The sequence below is a fragment of the Geotrypetes seraphini genome, chromosome 1, assembly GCF_902459505.1.
Source record: "Geotrypetes seraphini chromosome 1, aGeoSer1.1, whole genome shotgun sequence".
Lineage (NCBI taxonomy): Eukaryota > Metazoa > Chordata > Amphibia > Gymnophiona > Dermophiidae > Geotrypetes > Geotrypetes seraphini.
In genome coordinates this window covers 488,315,186-488,341,577 of record NC_047084.1, presented here as the reverse complement: position 1 = coordinate 488,341,577, position 26,392 = coordinate 488,315,186, and the positions used below count along the sequence as shown (strand labels likewise).

The following is a 26,392-nucleotide window of genomic DNA, read 5'->3' as shown; positions in this document are numbered from 1 at the left end:
TCAATTGTAACAAGTAGTTTGTGACAGGTAGTTTGTAATAAGAGACTCAAGGTAACAGAAGTTTGTGTTTTAGAATACATAAGAACATAAGAAATGCTCCTGTCGGGTCAGACCGGAGGTCCATCGTGCCCGGCAGTCCGCTCACGCGTAGGCTCCTCAGGTCCAGGACCTGATAGTGCTCATACCCTAAAACTGTCATATGCTTTTCGCTTATGTCCTGTAGAGTGACCTTCTATCTATACCCTGCAATCCCCTTCGCTTCCAGGAAGTCATCCAGTCCCATTTTGAAACCCAGTATTGTACTCTGTCCTATTACCTCATTTGGAAGCATGTTCCAGGTGTCCACCACCCTCTGAGTGAAGAAAAACTTCCTTGCATTCGTTTTGAATCTGTCCCCTCTCAGTTTTTCTGAATGACCTCTTGTTTTTGTTGTCCCCGCTAGTCTGAAGAATCTGTCCCTCTCCACCTTCTCTATGCCTTTCATGATTTTATACGTCTGTATCATGTCTCCTCTCAGTCTCCGCTTTTCCAGGGTAAAGAGCCCCAGTTTGTCTAACCTTTCGGAATATGAAAGGTTCTCCATTCCCCTTATCATCCTGGTTGCTCTCCTCTGGACCCTCTCAAGCATCGCCATGTCTTTCTTAAGGTACGGTGACCAGTATTGGACACAGTATTCCAGATGTGGTCGCACCATTGCTCGATACAATGGCAGGATAACTTCCTTCATTCTTGTAGTGATACCTTTTTTGATAATGCCCAGCATTCTGTTTGCTTTCTTTGAGGCCGCTGCACATTGCGCCGCTGGCTTCATTGTTGTATCCACCAATATCCCCAGGTCTTTTTCTAGGGTGCCTTTCCCCAGCACCCTTCCTCCCATCGTATAGCTGTACATGGGGTTCCCTTTCCCCATGTGCAAGACCTTACATTTCTCCACATTGAAGCTCATCTGCCATCTTTTTGCCCATTCACACAGTTTGTTCAGGTCGCTCTGTAATTCTTTACATTCCTCAACAGTTTCTACTCTGTTGGAGAGTTTTGTATTGTCCGCAAACTTGATAACTTCACACTTCGTGCCTGTTTCCAGATCGTTAATGAATATATTGAACAGCAGCGGTCCCAGCACAGACCCCTGTGGGACACCACTCGAGACCCCTTTCCAGTCAGAGTAGTGTCCTTTTACTACTACCCTCTGCTTCCTATGGAGGGCAATTTAATGAATTAGTTCTCCTATCAATAAAGCTGCTTATCAATGCATGTAAATCTAAGATGAACATAGAACACAATACAGGTATTATATGTGCAAATAAGTAGGATTTAGTATGAACATAGTACATGATACTAGTACTATATGTATATATATGTAGGATGATTGATTATAGTATAAATGTGTCTGTATTGAAAACCATCTCAGAAAACACTAACTTTTAAAATTCTACATGGTATCTTTAATCCTCTTATTCCTTTATTTTGGAATGTTTACAGATTCTCCTTTGCAAGAGGTATCCAACAATTTAAACTCTCCCTTCTAAAAAAGGGATTAAAGGAGTCAAGATCTTCAGTCAATCTTTGGTCTTTAAACTCTCTCAACTCTGGAATGATGTCCCCTTTTTTTAAGGAGTTCCAGTTCATTTCAATTTTTTTGTAAATCTTTAAAAACTACTCTATTTGCCAAACATTTTGAAAATTAATTCTTTTGAAATTTTGCTATTATCTTCTATTTATCATTTGTAAATCATTCCCTGTTATTTAATTGCTGTAAACCGAGTCGAGCTTTAGTATAGAAAGTTAAGCTTTAGTTTAGTTTAGTTTAGTGTAACTCTATATTGTAACATCTTTACAGAAGCTCATCTAGTGTAAGACCTTTACAGAAGCTCATGTAAACTGCTCTGAATTGACTGCCCAGTCATTAGTAGTGGTATAGAAGCTTTCATTAAACAATGCTGGCCCCCTCCCACATCCAAATGGTCTGAATTAGGATATTTTGAACATGGATATTTTGGTATTCAAAAATGGCCAAAAAAGTTAGACACCCTAAAGGCCAAGACATCCATTCTGATATTTGGATATCTTACAGGATATCTCCAAAGTCGGAGACTATTGAAAATGCCCCTCTAAGTGTGTAAAGCCTGCCTATGCGTTTTTAAAATAACTTTATGAGATGGGGAAAACATCAGAGTTTGACCTTTTATACCTCCCTCCCTCCAAAAAAACCCATTAAATTATGAAACATCAGAGAAACTCAAAACCTGAGGCAGTGAGCCATATGGGTTTGAATTAAGCCTAACCAAGAGTTTTGCATCAGAAGGACTAGATCAGAAACAGATAAGCCTACATTTGATCATTACTCCCATGCTATAATGGTCTGTGAAATTCTCAGAGGATAAGCTGTTTGTAAAATTCCTTTCTTTTTTGCCTAGCACCTTTCATCACCACTCCTCTTGAAACACTGGATGCATTAGTGGAAGAGGTCGCCACCTTCATGTGTGCAGTGGACTCTTATCCTCAGCCAGAGATCATCTGGACGCGAAATAGCATTCCTATTAGGTAGGTACTTTCAAGCCTGATGAGCAAGTCAGGCACAGCCACATTTGCATCTGTACATCCTGTCTGAATGTTCATTTCAGTGAATTTTTGGGTGGGGAAGGAGAATGTTTGAAATGGAATAGGAAGTTTTTGTACCATGATAGATGCAGATTGCTGTGGAGTGCACAGTAACAGGAACAGAAACAGAGGATGGAAGGTTTTAAATATAAAGAATTGGTTTAGGAAATGTTATATTAACTGTAAATGTGTGTAGCTATAAATCACAATGGGAAGCAGTTTTGCCGAGGGTATAAAAGAAATACATAAAATGAAACGGTGGTCATTCACAGTATATTCAATCTGGATAAGCACGCTATATTTCATATTGGGTTTCCTGAAGAAGTCATCGAAACGTGGTCTGCGTCGAGATCCTTTAAACATCTTTAAGATAAGTGCTTAAGTTTTGACCTTATTGGCTCAACAAAATCCGCTGCAAAGACATGTGGGCTGTATTTACTGTGTTCTCATGTGCAATGATTGGGAAGTAAGCTCCTTAATGGGGACAAGTTTCCCAGTAGCTTCATATCTCTGAGCATATGATACAGAAAAAGACTATATATCGATCATTTAAAGAACATAATATATATGCCAAGTATATGTGAGGGATTATTTGGTATACTTCTGACTTTGGATTATAATCCCTAATTTTTTAAATGAGTCACTCCCTAGATATTTGATTATTAAAAAGACAGCACATCCAGAAAGCACCAGAATCACGACTATGGAGGTGCCTACTGAAACTTAAAGCTAAAATAGACGTAGTTAACACAGGAAGTACCCTTAGGTGTCAGTAGGCACCTCTGTAGTCACAATTCTCATCATAGATAGGCACTGGAAGTGTAGGCCTTGAAAACCCTGGCCTACATTTCCGGCACCTGTCTGACGTAGCCACGATTCTATAAATGGCACCATCGTGTGATTGACATGGCTGCTGATCGCGTTTATAGAATCCATGCCTGCAAGCTGTGAAGACCAGCCATCTTTAAATCCCTACAACCGATACCTATTTTTGCTTTCCCCCCTACCCACTGCTATCTCCAGCCGCAACTGAACATGTTGCAAGGTTGTTATTTCCTATATAGTTTCTGAGTAGCATATTTGTAGGTTTGTGTGTTTCTTCACAGTATCTGGCAATGGAGGGATTTTGTGCTGCTGTTACTGAGGTGACACTAGAATTTGAATATACCTATATTTGTTTTGTTGTATGACAAGTGAGAAATCTGGAACTGATGTGTCACATAAAGTTTTTTTCATATGGAATCGGTAAATCCATACTAAAATTGGAATGAAATATTTAGATATGCTTTGTTCAGCTGTGAATTATAGTGTTTGGTGTGGTACATACATGAACATTGTTTATTAGGTGTATCACAACAGAAGAAAAGTTGAGAACCACTGCTTTAGGGGGTTTCTGACTTTTATAGGGCAGGCAGAACTAGGGTTACCAGATTTTCCTTTGGGAAAATCCGGACCCATGGCCACGCCCCCCCAGTTCCGCCTCTTTTCTACCCTGTTCCGCCTCCAGCCCCGCCCCCAGATGGCATCCACCCATGCGCTGCCAAGACGCAATGATATCACGGGCCCACGTGTGATGTCACCGCGTTGTGCCCGTTCATGGGCGGATGCCTCTTCCCAATGCGATCATGTCAGGAAGCTTTTCAAAACTCGGACAAAGTGTCAGGTTTTGAAAAGCTGTCCGGACCCCTGGACATGTCCTCAAAAGGAGAACATGTCCAGTGAAATCCTGACGTCTGGTAACCCTAGGCAGAGCCATTGCAGCAATCTCAGAAGGGGGATGCTGAAACGAAATGATATACACCTCTTTTCTATTCCACCCCTCCCCCCACCTTTTACTAAGCCATGGTAGAGGTTTCTACTGTGGCCTGGAGCGCTAAATGTTCTGACACTCAGACACTCATAGGAATTCTATGAGTGTTGGAGCAACATCAGAGCATAGAGCACTCCGGGCCGTGGTAGAAACTTCTACTGCAGCTTAGTTAAAAGGGGAGTAAATTAGTATGCTGGGATGTCTGTGTAGCCAGTCTACTAAAAATGCTGGACTCCTCCTACATCCCAATGGCTTGTTTTGTGCATTTTCTTTTGGATGTGGGTTTTTTTTTGTTTTTTTTTTAATGGTTCAAAAATAAAGATGCATTGAGGACAAGCATATCTGAAAAATGGCCATTTTCAAAACGAAAATGAAAATAGTCATGTTCGCTAATGGATTTTTGTGTGTGTTTCACAAATTGTCCAAACTTAGATTTGGGCTTCATATTGAAAATGCCCCTCCCTGTCAACAATCTCATATTTATCCATATGTTGCAGAGAAACAAAGAGAAATGAAGGCAGATAAAGACCATATGACCAATCCAGTCTGCCCAACCATGTCATCCACTATCCTTTCCTCTCCCACATAGATCCTAATTATCCCAAACTTTCTTGAATTAGGATAGTTTTAGTGCTACTAACTCCACCAGGAGGCAATTTCCATGAAGAAATATTTCCTCAGGTTACTCCTGAATCTGTCCCTTTTCACCTTCCTCATTCTAGAGCTTCCTTTCAATTGAAAGAGACCCGCCTCTTGTGCATTTGTGTCACGGAGGTATTTAAATGGCTGTATCATATTTCACCTTTCTTGTTTGACTTCCAATGTATACATATTGAGATCTTTATGTTTGTTCCCATACTTTTTATGACAAAGACACTAACCAGTTTAGTAGGCACCCTTTGAACTAACTCCATTCTGTTTATATCTTTTTGAGGGTGCAGGTTCTAGAACTGTACACAGTACTGTTATAAATGAGGTCTCACCTTTTTCCTGTTGGTCATTCCTCTCCCTATGCACTCAAGCATCCTTCTAGCTTTTGCAATCGTCTTTTCTACCTGTTTGGCCACCTTAAGATCATCACACATGTTCACACCCAAGTCCTGCTTCTCTTCTGTGCACAAAACATCTTCACTCCCTAAAGCGTACCACTCCCTTGGGTTTTTATAGCCCAAAAGCACGACTCTGCCTTTTTTAGCATTAAAACTTAGCTGGTAAATTCTTGACGATTCTGTCTTCAAACTTTACTAGGTCCTTCCTCATGTTATTCATGCCATCAAGGGCGTAAGCTCTATTGTAAACCTTACCAGACTGCCCTTCAGCAATATTGCTTATAAAAATGTTATAAAAGAAACAACCCAAGAACTGAATCTTGTGGCACACCACCAGTAACAGCCCTTTCTTCAGAGTGGACTTACTCGCTAAATCCATGTTGACTCTGTCCCATGAAATCATGTCTTTCATCATTATGGAGGGAGGAGTCAAGATGGCAGCAGTATGGAGTCAAACACAAGACTCTTGAGCAGCTGAATTCCTCGGTGGCCAGGTCTTCTCAAGAAATTACCAACTTAGTAAGTACTGTTGATAGTTTGGGGAAATCCCTGAATAAAACTAAAGAATAATTTTCCATAGAAATAAATAGTGTAAAAAATAATGTAGCAGGTATCCAGGCTATAACTAATGGCCTGGTTAATGAAAGGACTATATTGAATAAAAAAATTGAACAATTGGAAAATTATAATCAAAGGTTAAATATTTGACTTTGAATTTTCCGAAGGCTTTTAGAGTGGTGCCCAGAAATATATGGAAGAAATATTTAATTGAAGTATTAAAAATTTCCCCTGAACATATACCGCCATTGAACCATATTTATTATTTACTAACCAAGCAAAAAGTTAGACCTATGCCATAAGCAGAGGAATTACCTCAAAAAGTAGATGATCCCTTAAATGTTACAGAATTACTAGAAACTACATTGTCTGGATCTACAGAGAGGACAACACTATCAATATCCTTTGTTTTTGAGCAGGATGTAAATGCTATTGTGAGAATGTATTTTTGTAACTCTCAAAGTTTGTTTCATGGGAAAAAAGTTTGGATGTTCCCCAACATCACAAGAACCACACAAGAGTGGAGAAAATTATTTCTTGCTATGAGAACTGAGGCATTAACTCTCAGAGCAACATTTCTTTTGGCATATCCGTGCAAATGTTCGATAAAATACCTGGGAGTGAAATATGTCTTTTATACACCAGAACAGTTACGAGCTTTTCTGGATTTGAAGAGCCAGGAAGCTGGGAAAGTATAATGAACAGCAGTAACGTTATGGGGTTATTGCTGTTAAGTCTGTTCCTTAACTGATTTCTTTAAGTTGGAGTTTTTCTTCACTCTATCATATTCTCCTCCTTTTGAGTTTGTGGTATAAGAAAGATTAATCTTTTTTTCATTAAGTTTGGCTGTAAATTTGCTAGATTGCTTTTTGAAGTTTTCCATCTGTTTTTCTTGTTAAAATTTCAATAAATAAAAAGTAAAAAAAAAAAAAAAGAAATCATGTCTTTCTAGGCATTCAGTACTGTAATTTTGTTTTTTAAAATAGTTTCTACCATTTTGCCCAGCTCACCAGTCTATAGTTTCTTATATCACCCTGTGAGAGAGTGAGTGGTAGGATTCCCTATGAACACTCCCTCACTGGTGTTGAAGTTGAGCCACTTTATGGCAGATGGTGCTAACCTGCTGAATCAGAGGAACAAGGCTCAGGCAGGGAGATGGTTAAATACCCTGTGGCAGATCAGACCAGGGAAGCCTTGATGCACAAGGTCTGCAGGAGGGATGCCCTCAGTGCAGATATCTCCTGAAGGGAAATCATGAGTCAAGATGTCTTCAAGGGAGGAGGCCCCAAAGTAAAAGGTCTCCTAGATGGAGGTCCTAACTGAAAGAAATAAGGTGTTGGCTGGGCTGCAGTACCTATGGGAAGTCCCAGAGAAGCAAGGAGTGGCCCCAGCTCAGAGATTTGCACCCAGTGTCAAGAAGTAAATGCCCAGGGATTGCATGACAAGAAACAGAAATCGGCAAAGGTACAAGGTTGCTTTTATTTATTTGTGAAGGTCCTCATCCTGGGTGTTACAGCTGGAACCAGGCTTGGATTTATGTGTGAGTAATTTGAACTGTGCTGAAGACGCCTGGCATGACAGAACTGTTAAGTGATATGGAGATAATTGTCAATGTGGTTGTTGCCCAAGATTGAGCCTGAATCTGTGACAGGAATACACTGTGCTACTTTGCTTGTTGAATAATAAAGTTCTTCTTTCAACTTATACTACACCCTGCTTGTGTCAGTGAGGGTTCCATTATTAGTATTTAAAACAATATCCACCAATGAACCACAATTCATAGATCGGCTTTTAATACCACACACTTCAAATCGCTTCCTCCGATCTGATTCACAAGGGTTGCTTGTGGTCCCTTCATTGAAAGTAATAGGAACTAGACGTCATGACATATTTTCAGTCATGGCACCTCTTACCTGGAATACTCTTCCTTTATATATTAGAGAAATAAAAGATCTTAATTTATTTAAAACTAATTTAAAAACATTTCTTTTCAAAACCTCATTTAATCTCTAAAAACAACCATTTTCTCACTCTTTTTCTAATCTCTAAGATCTAAAATCGGGTACCTCTCTATTAACCATACCCCAATCCAAGTGTTTTACCCCCCCCTACTACTACCTTTCTTTCTTCCCTATGGGAAACAACAATTTGTAACTTTAACCTCCTTTTGTTTTTTCCTAATGTATCTTAGTTCGTCCGTATTGTCAGTCTATCGCAGCCCCTTTTTTAATGTAGTATAATATATCTTAATGTTATATGTTAAATCATTTTTAATGTAATTCGCTTAGATTATAATAAGCAAAACATCAAATTCAAATAAACTTGAAACTTGAACTTGAAACATGCCTGTCCATCAGCCATGCTGCCACACACTTTGGAACCCTTTTTTAAAAATGGCATTACATTCACCACCCTCCAATTCTCAGGTAATGCAGATTATTTTTAATGATAGGTTACAGATTACTAATAATTCTGCAATTTAATTTTTGAGTGCTTTTAGTACTCTGAGGTATACGAGTATACCATCCAGTCCAGATGATCTGTTACTCTTTGGCTTGTCAATCTGGCCTATTACAGCAACTCTTCTAAGTTCACCAAGATTTGTTTCAGTTTCTCCAAATCGTCACCATTTCTGGTATGGTCCTCAATAAAGACCAAAGGAAATAATTTGTTATGGCCTTGTCCTGACTAGGTGCCCTTTTCATTTTGTAATGATCTAGTGCTCTAACTGACCCCCTCACAGGTTTCCTGCTTTTAATGTACCTGAAAAAAGTTTTTATTATGAGTTTTTATTATGAGTTTTTGCCTCTACGGCAAGCTTCTTTTTAAATTCTCTTTTTGACTTCCTTACCAATGCTTTGTATCTAACATGCCAATGCTTACTTTGCTTCCTGTTTTCTTCATTCAAATCTTTTTCCATTTTTGATAGTATGCAAAAACCTATACGAATCTAGGGAAATCATGCGGTGGAAAGGTTTTGCCGAAATTGTCGGCGCGTGATTTCCTCAGATTTGCATAGGCTTTTGCTTACTATCAATTTATATTGCGGTTTAATACAAACCCTATCAACCCTGGACCCCTGAAGAAGGCATGTTTTCTGAAACACGGACCGTGTTGGCTCTTTAGGTTTGTTTGAAGGGTAGTAACATTAACCACATTTATATTTGATATTTGATGACTGCATTGTCTGCAGTCTTCTCTTAGTTTTCATGTGTAACCACTGGCACATTTCTTGTCTAGAGTTTGAAGAACTGCTAGACAGAGGAATTATGCTCACCTTTCTGGTATTCTAGATCTCAACCCTCAGGAAAAAGATGGACTTTTGAAGGAGGCTCCTTAATCAGCTGCCCAGAGATGTGCACTGCAGGCTTACAAATCCTGCCATTTATACATGTAGGTGGTGTTCTTTAAAATCATGTTTTATGGGATAATTTTATAACTTGGGACCTGGTTTAAATAAGCAAGTAGGCAGCTATTTTGGCCTCACTTTATGAAGACACATAGGAGCTCATGGCCATTATTTTAGAAACATATCCAATGGTAAATAGTAGCATTTCCATGTATTTCACATATACTGTACATAAATAAGTTGATATTCAAAGCAATTTAAGTGTGCCAGGAGAGGTTTGATCCTTATTAGTAGTATGGCAAGACTACTATTAGGCTCACCAGCACCATTTTGAATCTTCCACTAGCAGGAACTGAAGTAACTGGGGATCACTTCTGTTTCAGTCTCTCTACATCACTAGGGATGAATAGAGGTAGACCCATCAGCCTATAGAAGATGAAAATCTTCTGTAGAGGAAGTCTTTTCTGGGGGGGGTCTTCAGGGGGTTCTCTTTTAGAGGGGTCTTGGTGGGAATTTGGAAAAACTCTGGTCCCTTTAACAGTGACATGGTCATGAGTGGGCAGGGATTTATCCACTTTGGGCTGAGGCCTATCCAGCAGCAGTGCACATCAATGGTGTAGTTGTCAGGGATCCTCGAGTCTGACAACTGAATACTGGCAGTCGATGGCCTTGCTTTCTGCTGCCGATACTGGTACCTCTCGTGCATGCTCGGTTCTCATGTGTACTGAACAGTCGAAGTGCAGTGACTGAGTAGATAATTACAGGCTCACCCATTTCACCCAGGGCTCATTCAGAAATTGCTTTCTGGCAAGGCCACAGCCCTTTAAGAAGACAAGTTGTGTTATTAGATTTGCATAATAATGAGGTACTTTATATATATATATATATATTTGTGTGCTTTGCACCTCATTATTATGAAGTTCATGGTAATTTATAATAATAATAAGAACAACAACTTTATTTTTGTATACCGCAATACCATGAGCAGTTCAGAGCGGTTTACAGAGGAAGAGACTGTACACAGACAGCGATGTTACAGAGAAAAGTTTCTAATTACATTGGTAAGCCGGGAGTAGCTAGGTCTATCCGGAAGTATTTCAGAGAAGTTACAAGGCAGGAAGAAGTCAGAGGAATTTGTCAAAGAGATAGGTTTTAGTTAATTTCCTGAAGGATTGGTAGGAGGATGAGTTGGAAATGAGGGTGGTTAGATATTTATTCCATTTGCCTGCTTGAAATGACAGTGTTCTGTCAAGGAATCTCTTGTAGATACAGCCTTTCGGGGAGGGGAAGGTGAACAGATAGGCATTACGTGTGCAAGTGGTGTCTGGAAGTTCAAAATGATGCGATAGGTAGATTGGGGATAGACCGGTTATGTTTTTGAAGAAGAGGCAGGCAAATTTGAAGATGACCCAAGCATTTCAGTATAATAAGGCATATTTTAATGTACATTAAGGAGCAAAAATCATGTGTTATTTCCTTAATGCGCATTAATAACTATCTCCTCCTCAATGTCCATTTGATAACCTAGATATCCTATACAAGATTATCCTTATAACATATGTTTATATAGCGATCTCATCACTGAATATTGACCTTTTTGGTTTCTTTCCATGAAGAGTTTTCACCATAGACATAATGGAAATGTAATCATTGTTATAGACATAATGATTTAGATAGTGATAAAATTAAAAATATTACATTCCAGAAACGTAAAATGTCAGAGATAATGCCTTTTTCAATAGATCCCCTGATATTGGAAGGAAAGGGATGGAATATGAGCATGTACTGTACTCTGTGTGATACTGTGAATGAAGGGTGCACCCTTTCATGCTGAGGTATACTCTTTCATGCAGGTTGTTTGATACACGGTACAGTATACGGGAAAATGGCCAGCTCCTAACCATCCTAAGTGTGGAGGACAGTGATGACGGCGTGTACTGCTGCACAGCTAAAAATGGAGTTGGTGTCCCTGCAGAAAGCTGTGGAGCTTTACAAGTGAAAATGAGTAAGTGCTGAAATTCTTAAGCCGCACTAGCTGAGGCATGTTCCACAACAGATGGTCCCTCATCTCAATCATATCACCTGGAAACAAAGCATTAGACTATATGTACGTATGTATTTATTTTATTCATCCAAAGAGTGGTACAATGAAAACACAATAGAATCAACAATAAGGTTACTATGAAATTATAATATACTAGTAAGTTTTAAGTTTTATTTTTAAGTTTTATTTAAGATTGGATATACCGCTTAAAAAATGGCCTAAGCGGTTCACAGAATTATAATCATTAAAATCAAGGGGAAAACATGGACTTTTTTACAAAGGTGTGCTAAGCTTTTTTAGCGTGCACGAAATATTAGCGTGCGCTAAACACTAACGCGTGCATGTTATCCCATGGATGCATTAGCGGTTAGCACACTTTTAGCGTGCGCTAAATCCGTGCTAAAACGCGTTAGCGCGTCGTTGTAAAAGATGGCCTACATTGACATACAGGAGACAAAAAGATTAAGGGTGAAATAGAAATTGTTAAAGGAAAGGAGACCATAAAAGGGTCAACACATGAGGGAGGTAACAATCTAAGGAGGACACATGGAATTCAACTGTATAAAGTGGTGCCTCCATTTAGGCACCTAAAGCCAGAGCTTTTTTTGTAGACCCAATGGAAATGGCACTGTAGAGCTGGGGAGGGAGGGGATGGGTAAGCTGGGGCAGAAACCACAGGAAAAGAGGGACTGGATTAGGGAGTAAAGCGACTGTGCTCTGCTCCAGGCTCACCTCCTTCCCTCCTCTTCACTGCAGGCTATCTAGAAAGGAGGGCTGTAGAAAAGTAGCCTGCTCTTCTGAAGTCTGCAAAGTGGGGAGACTGCGTTCTAAACCTATCCCCTAGAAATTAAGCCCTGCCTACAACACGCCTATTTGGAGCCTATTCTATAAAGAAAGTAGGTGCCTGGAATATCAACATAACATTTGTTTATTTATTTATTATAAAATTTATATACCGCATACAACTATGCGGTTTCCATATGACATACATAGAATCTTGTTTCCCTCTTGTTTCACGTATAGACATATCAAGACATCGTTTTTTGTTTTTTTTGTTTTTTTAAATCTTTATTGATTTTCCAAACAACAGTACAAAACACAAATATATATACATATAATAATACCAAGAAAAGCACATTCATCTTACAGACATACATGAGCAATCATTTTAACCCTCCCACCCACCCAATAATTAACAAGAAAACACAAAGCCATAGAATCTTTCAATAACCTTTCCCAATTTGAAATAATAGTGCATTTTCCCCCTCCACCCGCCCACCATGGATGTGTATGTTGAAAGGGCCAAAAATAAGATCAATTATCATTCCTTACAGAATTTTGTCAATGGTTCCCAAACATCCATAAATTTCCTATAATGTCCCTGTTGTATGGCCATCATAGGTTCCATTTTAAAAGTGTGGCATAGAGATTCCCATCAGAAAGTATAATTTAATTGATCCCAGTTTTTCCAGTTTTTCAAAATAAGTTGTATGGAAGACAACATCGTTAATCAACCCTATTATAATAGGGATAGTGCACAAATTCGATCAATTCAGAAGTACAAACAAGCTTTAAATCATACTTCGATGTCAGAAAAAAAAATTCCGAAATACATCTTAGCATACGAAGGCATTAGCAAACAATTGAGTTTTCAGCATTTTCTTAAAATTCATCCTCCCCATACAAAACCGCAGGATACCAGGCAAGGCATTCCATAGTTGTACGCCAGCCACAGATATCGTTGATGCTCCGATCCTAGCATGCATAGTCGACATTCTACCCTTACGTATAACATAAGTGGTTTACATTTGGGTACTCAAGCATTTTTCCCTAACTGTCCTGATAGGCTCACACTCTATCTAATGTACCTGGGACATTGGGGGATTAAATAACTTGCCTAGTCACAAGAAGTAACATAACATAACTTAAAAACTATTTATATACAGCAGTACCATAGGAGTTCTATGTGGTTTACAAAAGAAAATTGAAACAGTGTCAATAAAAATAAATGACTTAGAAAATACAAAAATGTCTTAAATAAGTAGGTTTTCAATAATTTCCTGACAGAGACAAAGCCAACTAATAGATTTACAAACTCTTTATCACAAGAAGCTGCCTGAAAAAATGGGAGTCGCTGAAGATAGCTCTTGTATAAACGACCCATTACCGATGGAAAAGCAAACAAATTACAATTATGTCTTGGGCATTGTGAATTAATGAATAAAAAATGATCCACAAGATAATCAGGTGCTAAACCATGTAAGACTTTATAGCATATACAACCAAACCTAAATCTGATTCTGGCCTCGACTGGTAACCAATGTAGTCTTTGTTAATAAGGTGTGACATGATCTGATTTTTTTCAGATTAAAAATTAATCAGACTGCTGTGTTTTGTATGATCCGGAGTGTATGAAGATTTTTCTGTTAACCCACTAAGTAATCCAAAATACTTAAAATTTATGACTCTACCAATGGTCTAAAAGAAGAAACATCAAAATATAGTCTAATAGTCCATAATTTCCAAAGCATATAGAAACATTTCCTTACTAAAGCATCTGTATTTGAATTAATTGTGAGATGTGATCTAAAATAACCCCTAGAATTCTTATAGTAGGATTAATCAAGTACAAAATTCCATTCAAATTTATACTCATCTCTTTTGTGATTGTGGTGGAAATTAACTGCATAGATTGAGAGAATGATGAATACCGTATTTTTCGCTCCATAGAACGCACCTGACCATAAGACATACCCTAGATTTAGAGGAGGAAAACAAGAAAAAAAACCATTCTGAACCAAATTCTCCCTGCCATCTGAAAACAAGAAAGGACATCAGCCACTTCATTCTCCACCCCAGGAACATGCTTTGCATAAAGATAAAGTTTAAGATACAGAGTAGACAACGAAATACAATAAAGCAGAAGAACTCAACAAGCATGAAACAACAAGATACATAGAAATATAGAACATGATGGCAGATAAAGGCCAAATAGCCCATTCAGTCTGCCCATTCGCAGTAAACATTATCTCTTCCTCTCTCTAAGAGATCCCATGTGCCTATCCCAGGCTTTCTTGACTTCAGACACAGTCTCTGTCTCCACCACCTCTTTCAGGAGACTACCACCCTTTCTGCAAAAAAGTATTTCCTTAGATTGCTCCTGAGCCTATCACCTCTTAACTTCATCCTATGCCCTCTCATTCTTATCTAGAGCATCCTTTCAAATGAAAGAGACTTGACTCATGCACATTTACATCACATATTTTACATCACATCATGTATTTAAACGTCTATATCATATCTCCTCTCTCCTGCCTTTCCTCCAAAGCAGGGGTCTCAAAGTCCCTCCTTGAGGGCCGCAATCCAGTTGGGTTTTCAGGATTTCCCCAATGAATATGCATGAGGTCTATGTGCATGCACTGTTTTGAGGGCCATTTTTGTTTTGAGGGCCATTATTATTTAGACAAATGTATGCCAATGGGCTGTGCTACTTTTGTTCATTGGGTGGTACAGTCTGTTAGTGGCTCGCAGGCTATTGTTCATTATTTGGATGATTTTGCTGAATGCGGTAGACTGATGTCCGCTTTTCATTGTGTGGCACAAACTTTGGATATTCCCCTGGCAGAAGAAAAGTTGGAAGTACCATCTACAGTATCGCCATTTCTTGGAAATGAACTGGATTCCATTAAGATGGAATCCAGACTACCTGGTGGTAGTGTTAGGTGACATGATCTGGATGGATTGTGTGAGGGAAAAGCTCTTACTTCAAAAGATTCAGTCCCTTTTAGGTCACTTGAATTTTGCTTGTAGGGTCATCCCTCTGGGGCGAATTTTTGCTCGTCAGCTAGCATTGTTAACAAAAGGTATCTGCAAGAAAAATTTTAAAGTGCATTTGATAAGGGCTGTAAAGTGCAATTTGGCTATATGGTTGCAATTTCTCAAGCATTTCAATGATGTTTGTGTCTGGCAGTCTGCAATGTTTCTATGTCACACAAGAGCATTGTGAAAAATTGCAAAAAGGACTTTACAAGACTAGGAGACTGGGCATTCAAATGGTAGATGGCATTTAGTCGTCCTTTAACTAAGGTGCAGTAGTCAATTTGGTGTGCCCTAAAAATCAGCACATTCTAAATATTAATGCACGCTAATGCATCCATAGAATATAATAGATGCATTAGCATGCATTAGCGTTCAGCGCGTGCTAAATCGGCTACTGCACCGTAAGGAGCCCAAACTATTGCATGATATATAGATGATGTCAGCACTGAGGAAAAGGATTGAGGATACATTGAAACCCTCTGCTCAATGTGCAGTAGCTGGTAAGAAAGCAAATAGAATTTTAGGAATTATTAGGAAAGGAATGGAGAACAAAATTGAGAATGGCTTTGTGTCACTCCCAAAATACAAGGATTATGAGGCATGAAATAAAGCTACTAAGTAGTAAATTTAAAACAAATCGGAGAAAGTATTTTTTTACTCAGGATGTACCGTATTTTCACTCATATACCGCGCACCCGTGTAAAACACGCACACGGGTATAGCGCGTGGGAAACTGTAATTTATGTAAATAAATTTTTATATACCGCGCACACCCCTATACCGCGCATGCCGCCCCGACTCTCCCGTCGCTGCCCGACTCTCCTTTCGCCCGCCCCGACTCTCCTCTGGCCAGCCCGACTTTCCTTTAGCCCGCCCCGATTCTCCTCTCCCCCTTGAAGTCCTGTCCCCCCTTGAAGTCCTGTCCCCACACTGAAAGCCTGATGCCCCCCCAACATCCGATTCACCCCCCTGCAGGACCGCTCGCACCCCACCCCGAAGGACCGCTCGCGCTCGAACCCGCACCCGCACCCCCACCCCGAAGGACCGCTCGCACCCCCACAGCCTCCCCACCCCCCCATCATGTAGAAGCTGCCTACCGTTGTCCTGCTGCTTCCTCTGCCAGCGGTCCTGCCCCTTCTCTTAGCCCTGCGTCTACGCTGCTTCCTCTTCCGGCGGTCCCGCCCTTTCTCTGACGTCTCTGACGTCTCTTCCGCCGGAAGAGGAAGCAGCGTAGACGCAGGGCTAAGAGAAGGGGCAGGACCGCCGGCAGAGGAAGCAGCAGGACAACGGTAGGCAGCTTCTACATGATGGGGGGGAGGCTGTGGGGGTGCGAGCGGTCCTTCAGGGTGGGGGTGCGGGTGCGGGTGCATGTTCGAGCGCGAGCGGTCCTTCGGGGTGAATCGGACGTCGGGGGGGGGAACTATGTAAAAAAAAAAAAGGGGATAACGCGCTCATGAATATAACGCGCATGGTTATACTCGGTTTGTAAAAATCGTGTATAACGCATGCGTTATATGCGTGAAAATACGGTAGTTAAACTCTGAATATTGTTGCCAGAGAATGTGATTAAAGGAGTTAGCTTAGCTGGATATAAAAAAGTATTGAACAAGTTCCTGAAAGAAAAGTCTGTAAGCCATTATTAAGATGGACTTTGAAACACCCACTGCTTATTCCAGGGATAAGCAACATAAAATCTGTTTTAGGATCTTGCCAGGTTCTTGTGACCTAGATGGGTCACTGCATGAAACAGGATAATGCGCTCAAAGGACCTTCACCCTGTCCCAATATAGCAATGCTTTGTGCTCTTAAGACCGGATTTTATAAATGACACTGTTGTCAACAGCCACCCTAAAATCATTCGCTGATCGTGTGTCAATCATGCAACAGCACAGTTTACAGAAATACAAATGCAAGCTTTTCCTTATTATGACAGGGATAGCGATGCAAATGATCACACGCAATTGGAAAAATTGTGACCGCCTTAATTTTTCATTTTGGTGGGCCAGTTTATGTTTAGGCTATAAATATGAAAAGATGTTGGCCCATAGCAAAGTATTTAAATTAGTGTGGGGCCCATTGACATCCTTTGTTAATTCAACATAATTGTCTTTATTTAATTTTCAATTTATTTTTATGCATATCCAGGACGAGGTGGGTGGGTGGGGGGGATATCTTTTTGGTTTATTTCTTGATTGAATTGTTAGAAGGAAGGGGTGGAATATTTTTCTTCTGTATTGTTATTGATGGAATTTATGTGCTTATGTTGATTATTAATGTTTGTACAATTCATGGCACTTTGTATTAGTTTTGAAAATGAATAAAGTTAAAAAAAAAAAAAAAGAATTATGGCTATGTGAAAGGTAGGCTAGGTTTTTCAAGGTCTACATTTCTGGCGCCTACCTTTCACAAGAATCACGTCAGCAGAGGCGCCTTTCGATGCCTAATGCCATTCTAGTGTTAACCACACCTAAAGTGGTGTTAGGCATCATAAGGTACTTCCATAGGCATAAGGGTGCTCTTTTTAGAGGCGTCCTTAGGTACCTTCATTTTTGGAATGGCATTTTTAATCAGTGCACCAATGAAGTTAAGTGGCAGTAGGGTGCCTACCGTCATCTAACTTGGGGTGCAGCTTTTAGTATCAGGTCCATAGAGGGGCATTTTCGATAGGACGTCTAAGTCTGTGTTTAGACTTTTTGGGAAAGACGTCCAGATATCCAGCAGAGAAAATGTTCATTTTCAAAACTGCAAAACATCTATCCTTTTTTAAAAAATTACTTATCTAGACATTTTGGCCCTTAGTACATCTCTCTTTTTTGACTATACCCAAATATAAAGATGTCCACATGAAAAACGCAGAAAAGCAACTTTCCTAATATCCATCAGGCAGCCTGCATTCTTAGCAAACTGTTCAGACAGCTGAGCATAGAAGTATTGTAGTGAATGCCACATAGAAAGTCCTGGGTACAGATGTCCCTATAACTTGCTTATATTGTATGGTGAGCTCTCCAAAATCCACCAAAACTTACTGTACCCATCTGTACACCACAACAATAGTCCTTATGACTGCAGGTGTCATCTTGGTAGGTACAGTAATTTTTGGAGGGCTCACCATACACTATAAGCAAGCTATAGTGACACCTGACCTGGGACATTTAATGTGAAATTCACTGCAGTAACTCTTAGAGTGCCCCTCTGCTCTCTCGGCTCAGAATGATGTCTGTGTGACCATCTGAAGCTGTTGGAGGGGGAGCTGAAAAGTTCTTAGCCCAACCAAAAAGAGCATGACATGGATATGGTTCAATCAATGATCTGAAACATAAACACTGTCATATTACATATATCTTTTTCATATGCATATTTATAGTATTTATTATATTTATTATATTCATTGGTGCATGTATTAGAAAACCATATTTTCTTCACAAGGTGTGTTTTTAGGGAAAGTATGTATGTGTTGCCCATTTAACCCCTTTTCCTTGGTGCAAAAAAGTCTATTCAGCTTTGGGAGGTTGTGGAATGCAGTTTGCATTTTCAGACACATATGGACTATATGATGTATGAGGCTATTCTCATTTAGACTGCGGTCTGGTGCTGGTCACCTCTTGAGATATTGCCTGAGCCAGAGGTTTATGTTCATTCACTTATGAAGGGCTCATACTGATGTCCACTATTTATTTACTAATCTGTAGATTTGCCCCATCTCCTTAGACTTTTCTCCCCAAGGACCAGGTGTGTTAGCCAATTCTTCATTTCTCTTATTATTTTTTGGATATTATTGGCTATTATCCATTCAGGGTTTTTTACTTGTACTGAAACAATCAAAACATAGAATTTCGTTTCTGCAAATTCACACTTAACGAAATAAGATAACACTCTGCAGCTATAATGGCAAAATAGAATTTAGAAAATTGGTTGCTTGCGCTGAGAACTTTTCAGCACCCCCTCGTAATATAGGCTAGAATATACAGGTTTTTTTACATTTTTGGGTGGTGGAAGGGGGTCAGTGATCACTGGCTGCCGTGAGCACCCGTCGTAGTCTCGAGAGACTATGGGAGCTCATGGCAGCTATTTCCTATGAGTGATCTGCAAGGGGCAGGAGCATAGGAAGATCGCTCCTGCCCCAAAAGCCCGCTAGATCACCAGGTAAGGTCCGGGATGGCAGGGGGAAGGCGGGAGGGAAGCGGAGGAAGATCTGGAATGCAGCTTTTTTTTTCTTCAAAAAAATTGCGAATAACCAAATCCGCAGATACTGAAACCGCGGATTCGGAGGGAGAAGTGTAGATGCTTTTAAAACAGGTCTAGCTCCAAACATCTTTTAAAAAGCCCAGAATGTTTTGTTAAAGGCTTGATTATGTCTGCCAAGTGTCCAAGTCCTAAGCCCACCCAAAATACACCTCTAACACGCCCCCTTAAGATTTGGATGCACTGGAGACAAAATGACCAGAAAGACATCTAGAAAGTCTGTTTTGAGAATGCCCACTTGGACGTTTTGACTAGTCAGATGTCCAAGTGCTGTCTTTTGGACGTCTGTCTTTTTTGAAAATGAGCTCTTTCATGTTTTGTTTTTCTTATTCCTAGAGTTTTGAGCTTTAAATATGCATTGATCTGACTAACCGCCATATAGAAAATCTCAGGGAGATGAGCTAGAACGGCATATCTCTCTGGGAACAGTGGTTCAGTGTAGATGCTGAGCTTTTTCTCTGTTTGTTGTGGATAAAAAGGAGAGGTATATTGGAAGATCTGTACTAAGGGGTCCTTTTACTAAGGCGCACTAGTGTGTCTTAGCGCGCGCTAAATGCTAACAGATCCATTATATCCTATGGGCGTATTGCCACGCTTTAGCATTTAGCATGCGCTAAGATGCACTAGCGCACCTTAGTAAAAGGACCCCTAAGTAAGCTTTACAAATTAGACGACTACTACTACTATTCCGCGGGTTTTCAAAGAGGTCGAGGCAGATGACTTTATGCAATGTCACCTCAGTAACAACTACAAAAATAGACAAATATACCCCCTCCCTTTTTACTAGACCGCGATGGTGGTTTTTAACACAGGGAGCTGCGCTGAATGCCCCACGCTGCTCTCGACGCTCATTGGCTCCCTACATTAAAGACCGCTGTTGCAGTTTAGTAAAAGGGGGCCAAAAATTTTCCTGGCAAGCCCAAAGGATAAAATTACCAGAACATCTTTACACCTAAATGGTCACGATTACCCAATAACAAAAACCATAAAAATACTAGGTGTCACATTAGACACCCACCTGACCATGATCGAACACACAAACCTGGTGGCAAAAAAGTGCTTTTATGCACTATGGAAATTGAAGACTATTAAAAAATATTTTGACCCTCTATCTTATAGACTTCTGGTTCAGTCATTGGTCCTTTCCACATTGGACTACTGCAACATCATTTATGTGGGTATACCTAAAAAAACTGTAAGAATAGTGCAGAACACGGCCATCCGCTTAATATTCGGACTAAAAAAAAGCAAGCATGTTAGCCCCTACTACAAACTGCTACACTGGTTACCAATGGAGGTGCGAATAATGTTCAAGTTCTCTTGCCTATGCTTTAAACTGGTGTGGGGAATGGCCCCTACCTATATCTTATCACATTTCGAGCTACACATTCCCAGTAGTACAACTAGAAACTCCAATCTTTTTGCCTACCCAAGGATCACTGATTGCAAATACAGGTCTTTTATGGACAGAACTTTGAAGTCTCAAGCTAGCAAACAGCAAACCTGGCTAGGCAACTACATCAACAGAGCTAGGCTGACCTATGTCGCATTTCGGAAAGAAATTAAGACAGCACTATTCAACAGATTTATCTCTTAATCAGTTACCAGTTCTAAACGATTAACTCCATGCTGATAACTTGAGAAATACGTGTACTGTACTAACTGTATTGTATCATATTGTATTTTTAACTGTATTGTATCATATTGTATTTTTAAAATTGTAATCTGTAATTCACTGACTGTACTGTATCATCCTCACCATTTGTATTTTGTAATTCGCTGACTGTCCAGCTCTCTTCACTGTGAACCACCTAGAAGTCGTAAGATTATGGCGGTATAGAAGAAATAAAGTTATTATTATTATTATTAATTATTTCCAGAGTGCTACCAGACATACACAGTGCTGTACAGACTGAACCAAGAACATGCATCCCTTCTGCATTTCAAGGCAAATTTGAAGAAAAGCCCAAGAGGCATGAGGCCTGCATTTTGGCCAATTACAGGCAGCTGCTTAAATCACTGTGGAGCTGAGACTTTATTTTAATGTGTTTATTTATTTGTACACTGCCTTTTTGAAGAAATTCACTCAAGGTAGTGTACAGGAAGAATACGTCAAACATAGGGCTCCTTTTATCAAGCCGCGCTAGTGGGGTTAACGGGCGCAACGTTTCATCACGCGCTAACCCCCGCGCTGGCCAAAAACTACCGCCTACTCAAGAGGAGGAGGTAGTGGCTAGCGCGGCCAGCGGTTTAACGTGCGCCATTATGCGCGTTAAACCGCTAGCGTGGCCTGATAAAAGGAGCCCATAGAGAATAGACAATTATAGCAATGCAAATATTCAAATAACACTACAAGGTATGGCAGGGGTAGGGAACTCCGGTCCTTGAGAGCCATATTCCAGTCGGGTTTTCAGGATTTCCCCAATGAATTTGCATTGAAAGTAGTGCATGCAAATAGATCTCATGCATATTCATTGGGGAAATCCTGAAAACCCAACTGGAATACGGCTCTCGAGGACCGGAGTTCCCTACACCTAAGGTATGGCATAGTATGCTACATTACAATGCCAACACAAAATACAATAAAATGTTTTAATAGCATAGTGTGTAGGAAACATGGAGCATATAGATAGGATGGAGAACACAGGAGTTAAAAATTGGGGCCTAATTTCAAGAAAGTTGTATATGAAGTCAGGAATGTGCTTGAATATTATCTGAGCTATGGTAGGAGTGGGTAAGCAATTCTTGCTACAGTATGTGCAGCCGGTGTTACTCCTTGTGTGTGACTAGCAAATTAGTTACTTCTTCCATGAGAGTCCTGGGTGAAGAGACAAACTTTCACCTGCTTTCAGAAGTAGATATAAGTTAAGTGAAGTGTGAGGATTGCTTCAAAGAAGCTTGCAGATGGGTGTCCATTGCATATTTACTAAACCACTATAAGTTTTTGCACTTATTGTGCACTGTATTTTGCATTCTGAAAATGTTATATCTGCTGCTTTCTTGGTTTGTACTTGGTTGTTCAATAAACTGTCTTGAAAAGAAACTGGAACCAACTTGATGGAAAAATAGATCCTTAGACGACAAAGGTAAACCCTCAGATTCTATATAAAGCGCTAAAAATTCCATGTGAAAATTTGGGTGTGCACACAATTTAATTGAATAATGAGACAATTAGCACCGATATTTGGGATCTTAATGAACAATTATTGTCACTAATTAGTTTTAATTAAAATGTACACATGTAAATTTAGACATGAAATCCACGCCTAAATTTTATGTGCGAGTCAAAAAAGGGGGAGTGAAAAAATGTAAGGATCATGGGTAGCTTGGGGGTGTTCCTAGGATTGCATAGTATAGAGTAAGGGGGATCCGTGCCTAATTTAGGCATGAGGATTTATACCACATTTCAGTTGCTAGGTTAGGTGTGTGTCTTGGGTGTAAGTGCTTTTCTATGTCAAATAATTTTTATTGAGCTCAACACTGGAAAAATACAGACATCTTAACCAGATACAGACAAGCTCAATTTTCAAAAACACAGACAACCCCACCAGTTCCAGCCCTCCAACATCACCCAACCTGCCCCCCCCCCCCCCGCCTCTCCAGTCCTCTTTCAAGCCAGTAACAATAATTGAGAAAATGTAGTTAAATTATACACTCGAACTCAATGTAAACCAAAGTACGGTAATGGAAATCAACAGTTCAAAAGGCGACTCCGGGCCAAGGGAGTCATGGTGTTCCAAAAGGGCTCCCATATTCACTGAACAGAACGTCCAGATAAGAAAGAAAAATCCTGAATGTCTCTTCTCTCCCATATTAGAAGTGTAATCAGACGACACTGCCATAGGAACAAATTAAGAGCATCTACCTCCAACCATTTGAGCAGAATGCATTTCAGAGCAACCAGGATTGTCCACTTAAGAAAAGCAGCCACTCCTCTTTAACGAGGATGATAGTAAGGAATGACTTCAAAAAGAAGCAAAGGTGAACGTTGTATAGTAATGTTCCAGATTCGCTCCAGAAAAAGAAATAAAGTGTCCCCAAAAGTTCTGATAATAGTACATGTCCAAACCATATGACCCAAACCCGCCTTTGGAGCATGACAGTGAAGGTACTCAGCAGATGCTCGAAACTGAGAGAGATAAGCCCTCTTCGGAGATACATACAATCTCAAAACCAGTTTATAATGTTGTTCCCCAAAAGAGGTGTATTTACATAGGGTAGATAATGTAAGTGCTATTCTATAAATTGCATCTAACTTTAAGCACTATGGGAAATTAACTTAGGTGCTGGTACGTGAGGCGACATCTTGGTGAGGGTGTAGGCACCCATCTTCCTCACTGCCCCCTGCTCCTTCCCTGCCCCCCCCCAATGCCATGCATGTGTGCCACTTCCCTTCTCCATACTTCTGTAATGTCCATGGTGCGAGCAGCAACCCCCAAGCTGCGCCTAGGAAGTGATGTCAGAGGAAGAGCCAATGTTGGTGCGACAGCAGCTTGGGGGTTGCTGCTCATGCCAGGAATGTTACAAAGGTACGGGGGAAGGGAAGTGGTGCACATGCAGCTAGAGGGGCAGAGAAGGAGTGTGTGGAGGTGGGGCGGAGAAGAGGGCAGAAGAGAGGCGCCACCGCCCCGGGCGCCTCTCACCCTTGTTACGCCACTGGGCGGGGCTCAGACAGGGAGGTGGTTAGATGCCCTGAGGTAGAACAGATCAGGAAGGCCTCGACTCAATAAATCTCCAAGGGGGAGTTCCTAAGACAAAAGGTCCCCAAGGGAGTAGCAATTGAGGCTACAGTACCTGAGGGAAGTGCCAGGGAAGAAAAGTGGTCAAGCTCAGTACTTTCCCTGGGGCAGGAAACTGTGTTTAATGTTCAGCCTCCAAGCATGACTCTGACACCAGTTCCTACTGAAGGTTCACAAAATGGGGTGCCTTGGGCATCAATTCCAAGCAGATAAGGGTATAAACCACCTTGATTCTTTGCTTTATAGGTGGTATATTAAATGTCATTAAACTAAACTCAATTAAACTATAGAGACTGCTCTCTCTCTTCAAAGGACTGTATTAATTACAAAAGGGTACATCTTTAAGAAGATGTTGAAAACCAAACTGTTTATAGACGCATATTTCTGGTCTGTCTTTCCTACAGTTGTTGGCCATTTCTTGTATTCTTTTAATATGTTATTGAAGGATTTGCAAATTTGATTTTTATATGTGTTGATGATGTTTTCAAGAATGTTTTTTGTACTGTTTTGTTTTCCTTGCTTTGTGTATGTTTAATTGGAAACCGCTGTGCCTCCAGGCGGTATATTAATAATAATAATAATTTTATTCTTATATACCGCCAAAGCCATGAAAGTTTGAGGCGGTTTACAACAAGAAGCGCTGGACAATCAGCGAAGAGGTCACAATTCAAAGTCATCAATACAATCTTACATAATGGGAGAAGTAGAACGCTATATAGTTCTTAAGGTTACTGGATGAATTAGCAAAGCTATCAAATTCTTAGTTTACAAATCGATTGAACAAACTTGTTTTTACCAATTTTCTAAAATTGAAGTAGGTTGAGGAGTGCGTGATAACGTTATTCAGCCGATTGTTCCATTTGCCACTTAAAGTCAATACTAAGATTTTCCATTAATTGTAGCTAGACTGTACAAAACACTTTTAAGTGATACACAGGAGACTGGATTGAACATTTATTTGAAAATTGGATTTAATGCACTGAGAGATGCATATGGTATAATGGTAGGGAGATTGATGATGATAGTATGAGCAGTTAATGCCTGGTCATTGCGTAATGACATTAATTTGATTAGGTCAACAAACAAAAAAAGCGACCCCACTGGTCCGCAGTAAAATGGTGCAACCAAAGAGCAAAAAGAGAAAACCGTGAAGCTGATGTTCGTGATGTAGTGATTTATTATATCACACAAAGACGCAGATGTCTACACAATCAACATTATCCAAATTAGCTTGGAAGGTACGGACCCGGCATGGGCCGTGCTTCAACTTAACCGTCTTCCTCTGGGGTCCTAAGATTGGTGGTAAAATTGGGGCAAACGTGGATGCTAGCAGGATTGTAGATAAAACTTTTTGAAGAGCATCTGAGACAAAACGAAGCCATCCTTGCTGCATCACAAACATCGGCTCTGCAGCATTTTCTTTTTGCTCTTTGGCTGCAATAATTTGATTAGAGCTCATATGAACCAGAAAGAACCAACTGCTCTCTTTCTGGTTTTTAATGTTTTTGCCTGCTACATTCATAGCATACTACATACAGAAATGCATTGGTACTATGATTTCATAAGTAGGGATGTATTTTCATGAGTCTCTGATTATTTAGTTTGATTACTAAAGGCCAAGCTTAAGTGTCGTGTATACTAGCGTTTCTAATGTATACCCCAAACAGTGATCTAGCTACTAATGATATAGTCTGGGTAAAAACCTATTCTAAATCAGACATATTTATGCTAGAAATGAGCATTCAGGTCTATGGAAATTATTAACCACAAGGAATTAGATCCAAAGTTCTAATCATGCTGGTTACTAAGTGGTGACTGTTTCGCTAAGCTGCTAAGTAGTGAGATGGCTGACTTATGTAGCAACCAGCTATTCTTAACTAAAGCTTCAATCACTACCTTGTTAGCTTGGCAACAATTGAAAATTCGCCCAGATTTAGCTCACTCTATAATAGTTGGCTAGCTTTATAAGTGCTTTTCTTGTAAACAGGGATATCTGCTAATATGTTGTGTTAGCCAGTGAAGTTCTCCGTGCTTCAAGCTCAACCATGTCTAAAGGAATGCCTAGTTTTTCAGTGGCTGACTATAAATACCCAGCAAATATAGGTGACTATATTTAACTGTTATGTAAGGGAACATTTTTCAAAAGCTTAATTCTAGACTGCTAAAGCCCCACTGTTAGCT

General features: G+C 40.0%; 1 protein-coding gene across 5 annotated transcripts in view; it reads left to right on the top strand.

Annotated features, from left to right (window-relative positions):
• Positions 1-26,392, top strand: part of MUSK (muscle associated receptor tyrosine kinase) — a 185,417-nt gene that overhangs the window by 16,968 nt on the left and 142,057 nt on the right. For 4 of the 5 annotated variants that reach the window (XM_033926451.1, XM_033926479.1, XM_033926469.1 and 1 more), the window contains 2 exons: positions 2,418-2,544; positions 11,221-11,372. In XM_033926451.1, coding sequence (XP_033782342.1) covers positions 2,418-2,544; positions 11,221-11,372 — 279 coding nt within the window. Of the gene's footprint in view, positions 1-2,417; positions 2,545-11,220; positions 11,373-26,392 lie in introns of those variants that run through there. The other variant, XM_033926488.1, reaches the window with a different exon arrangement.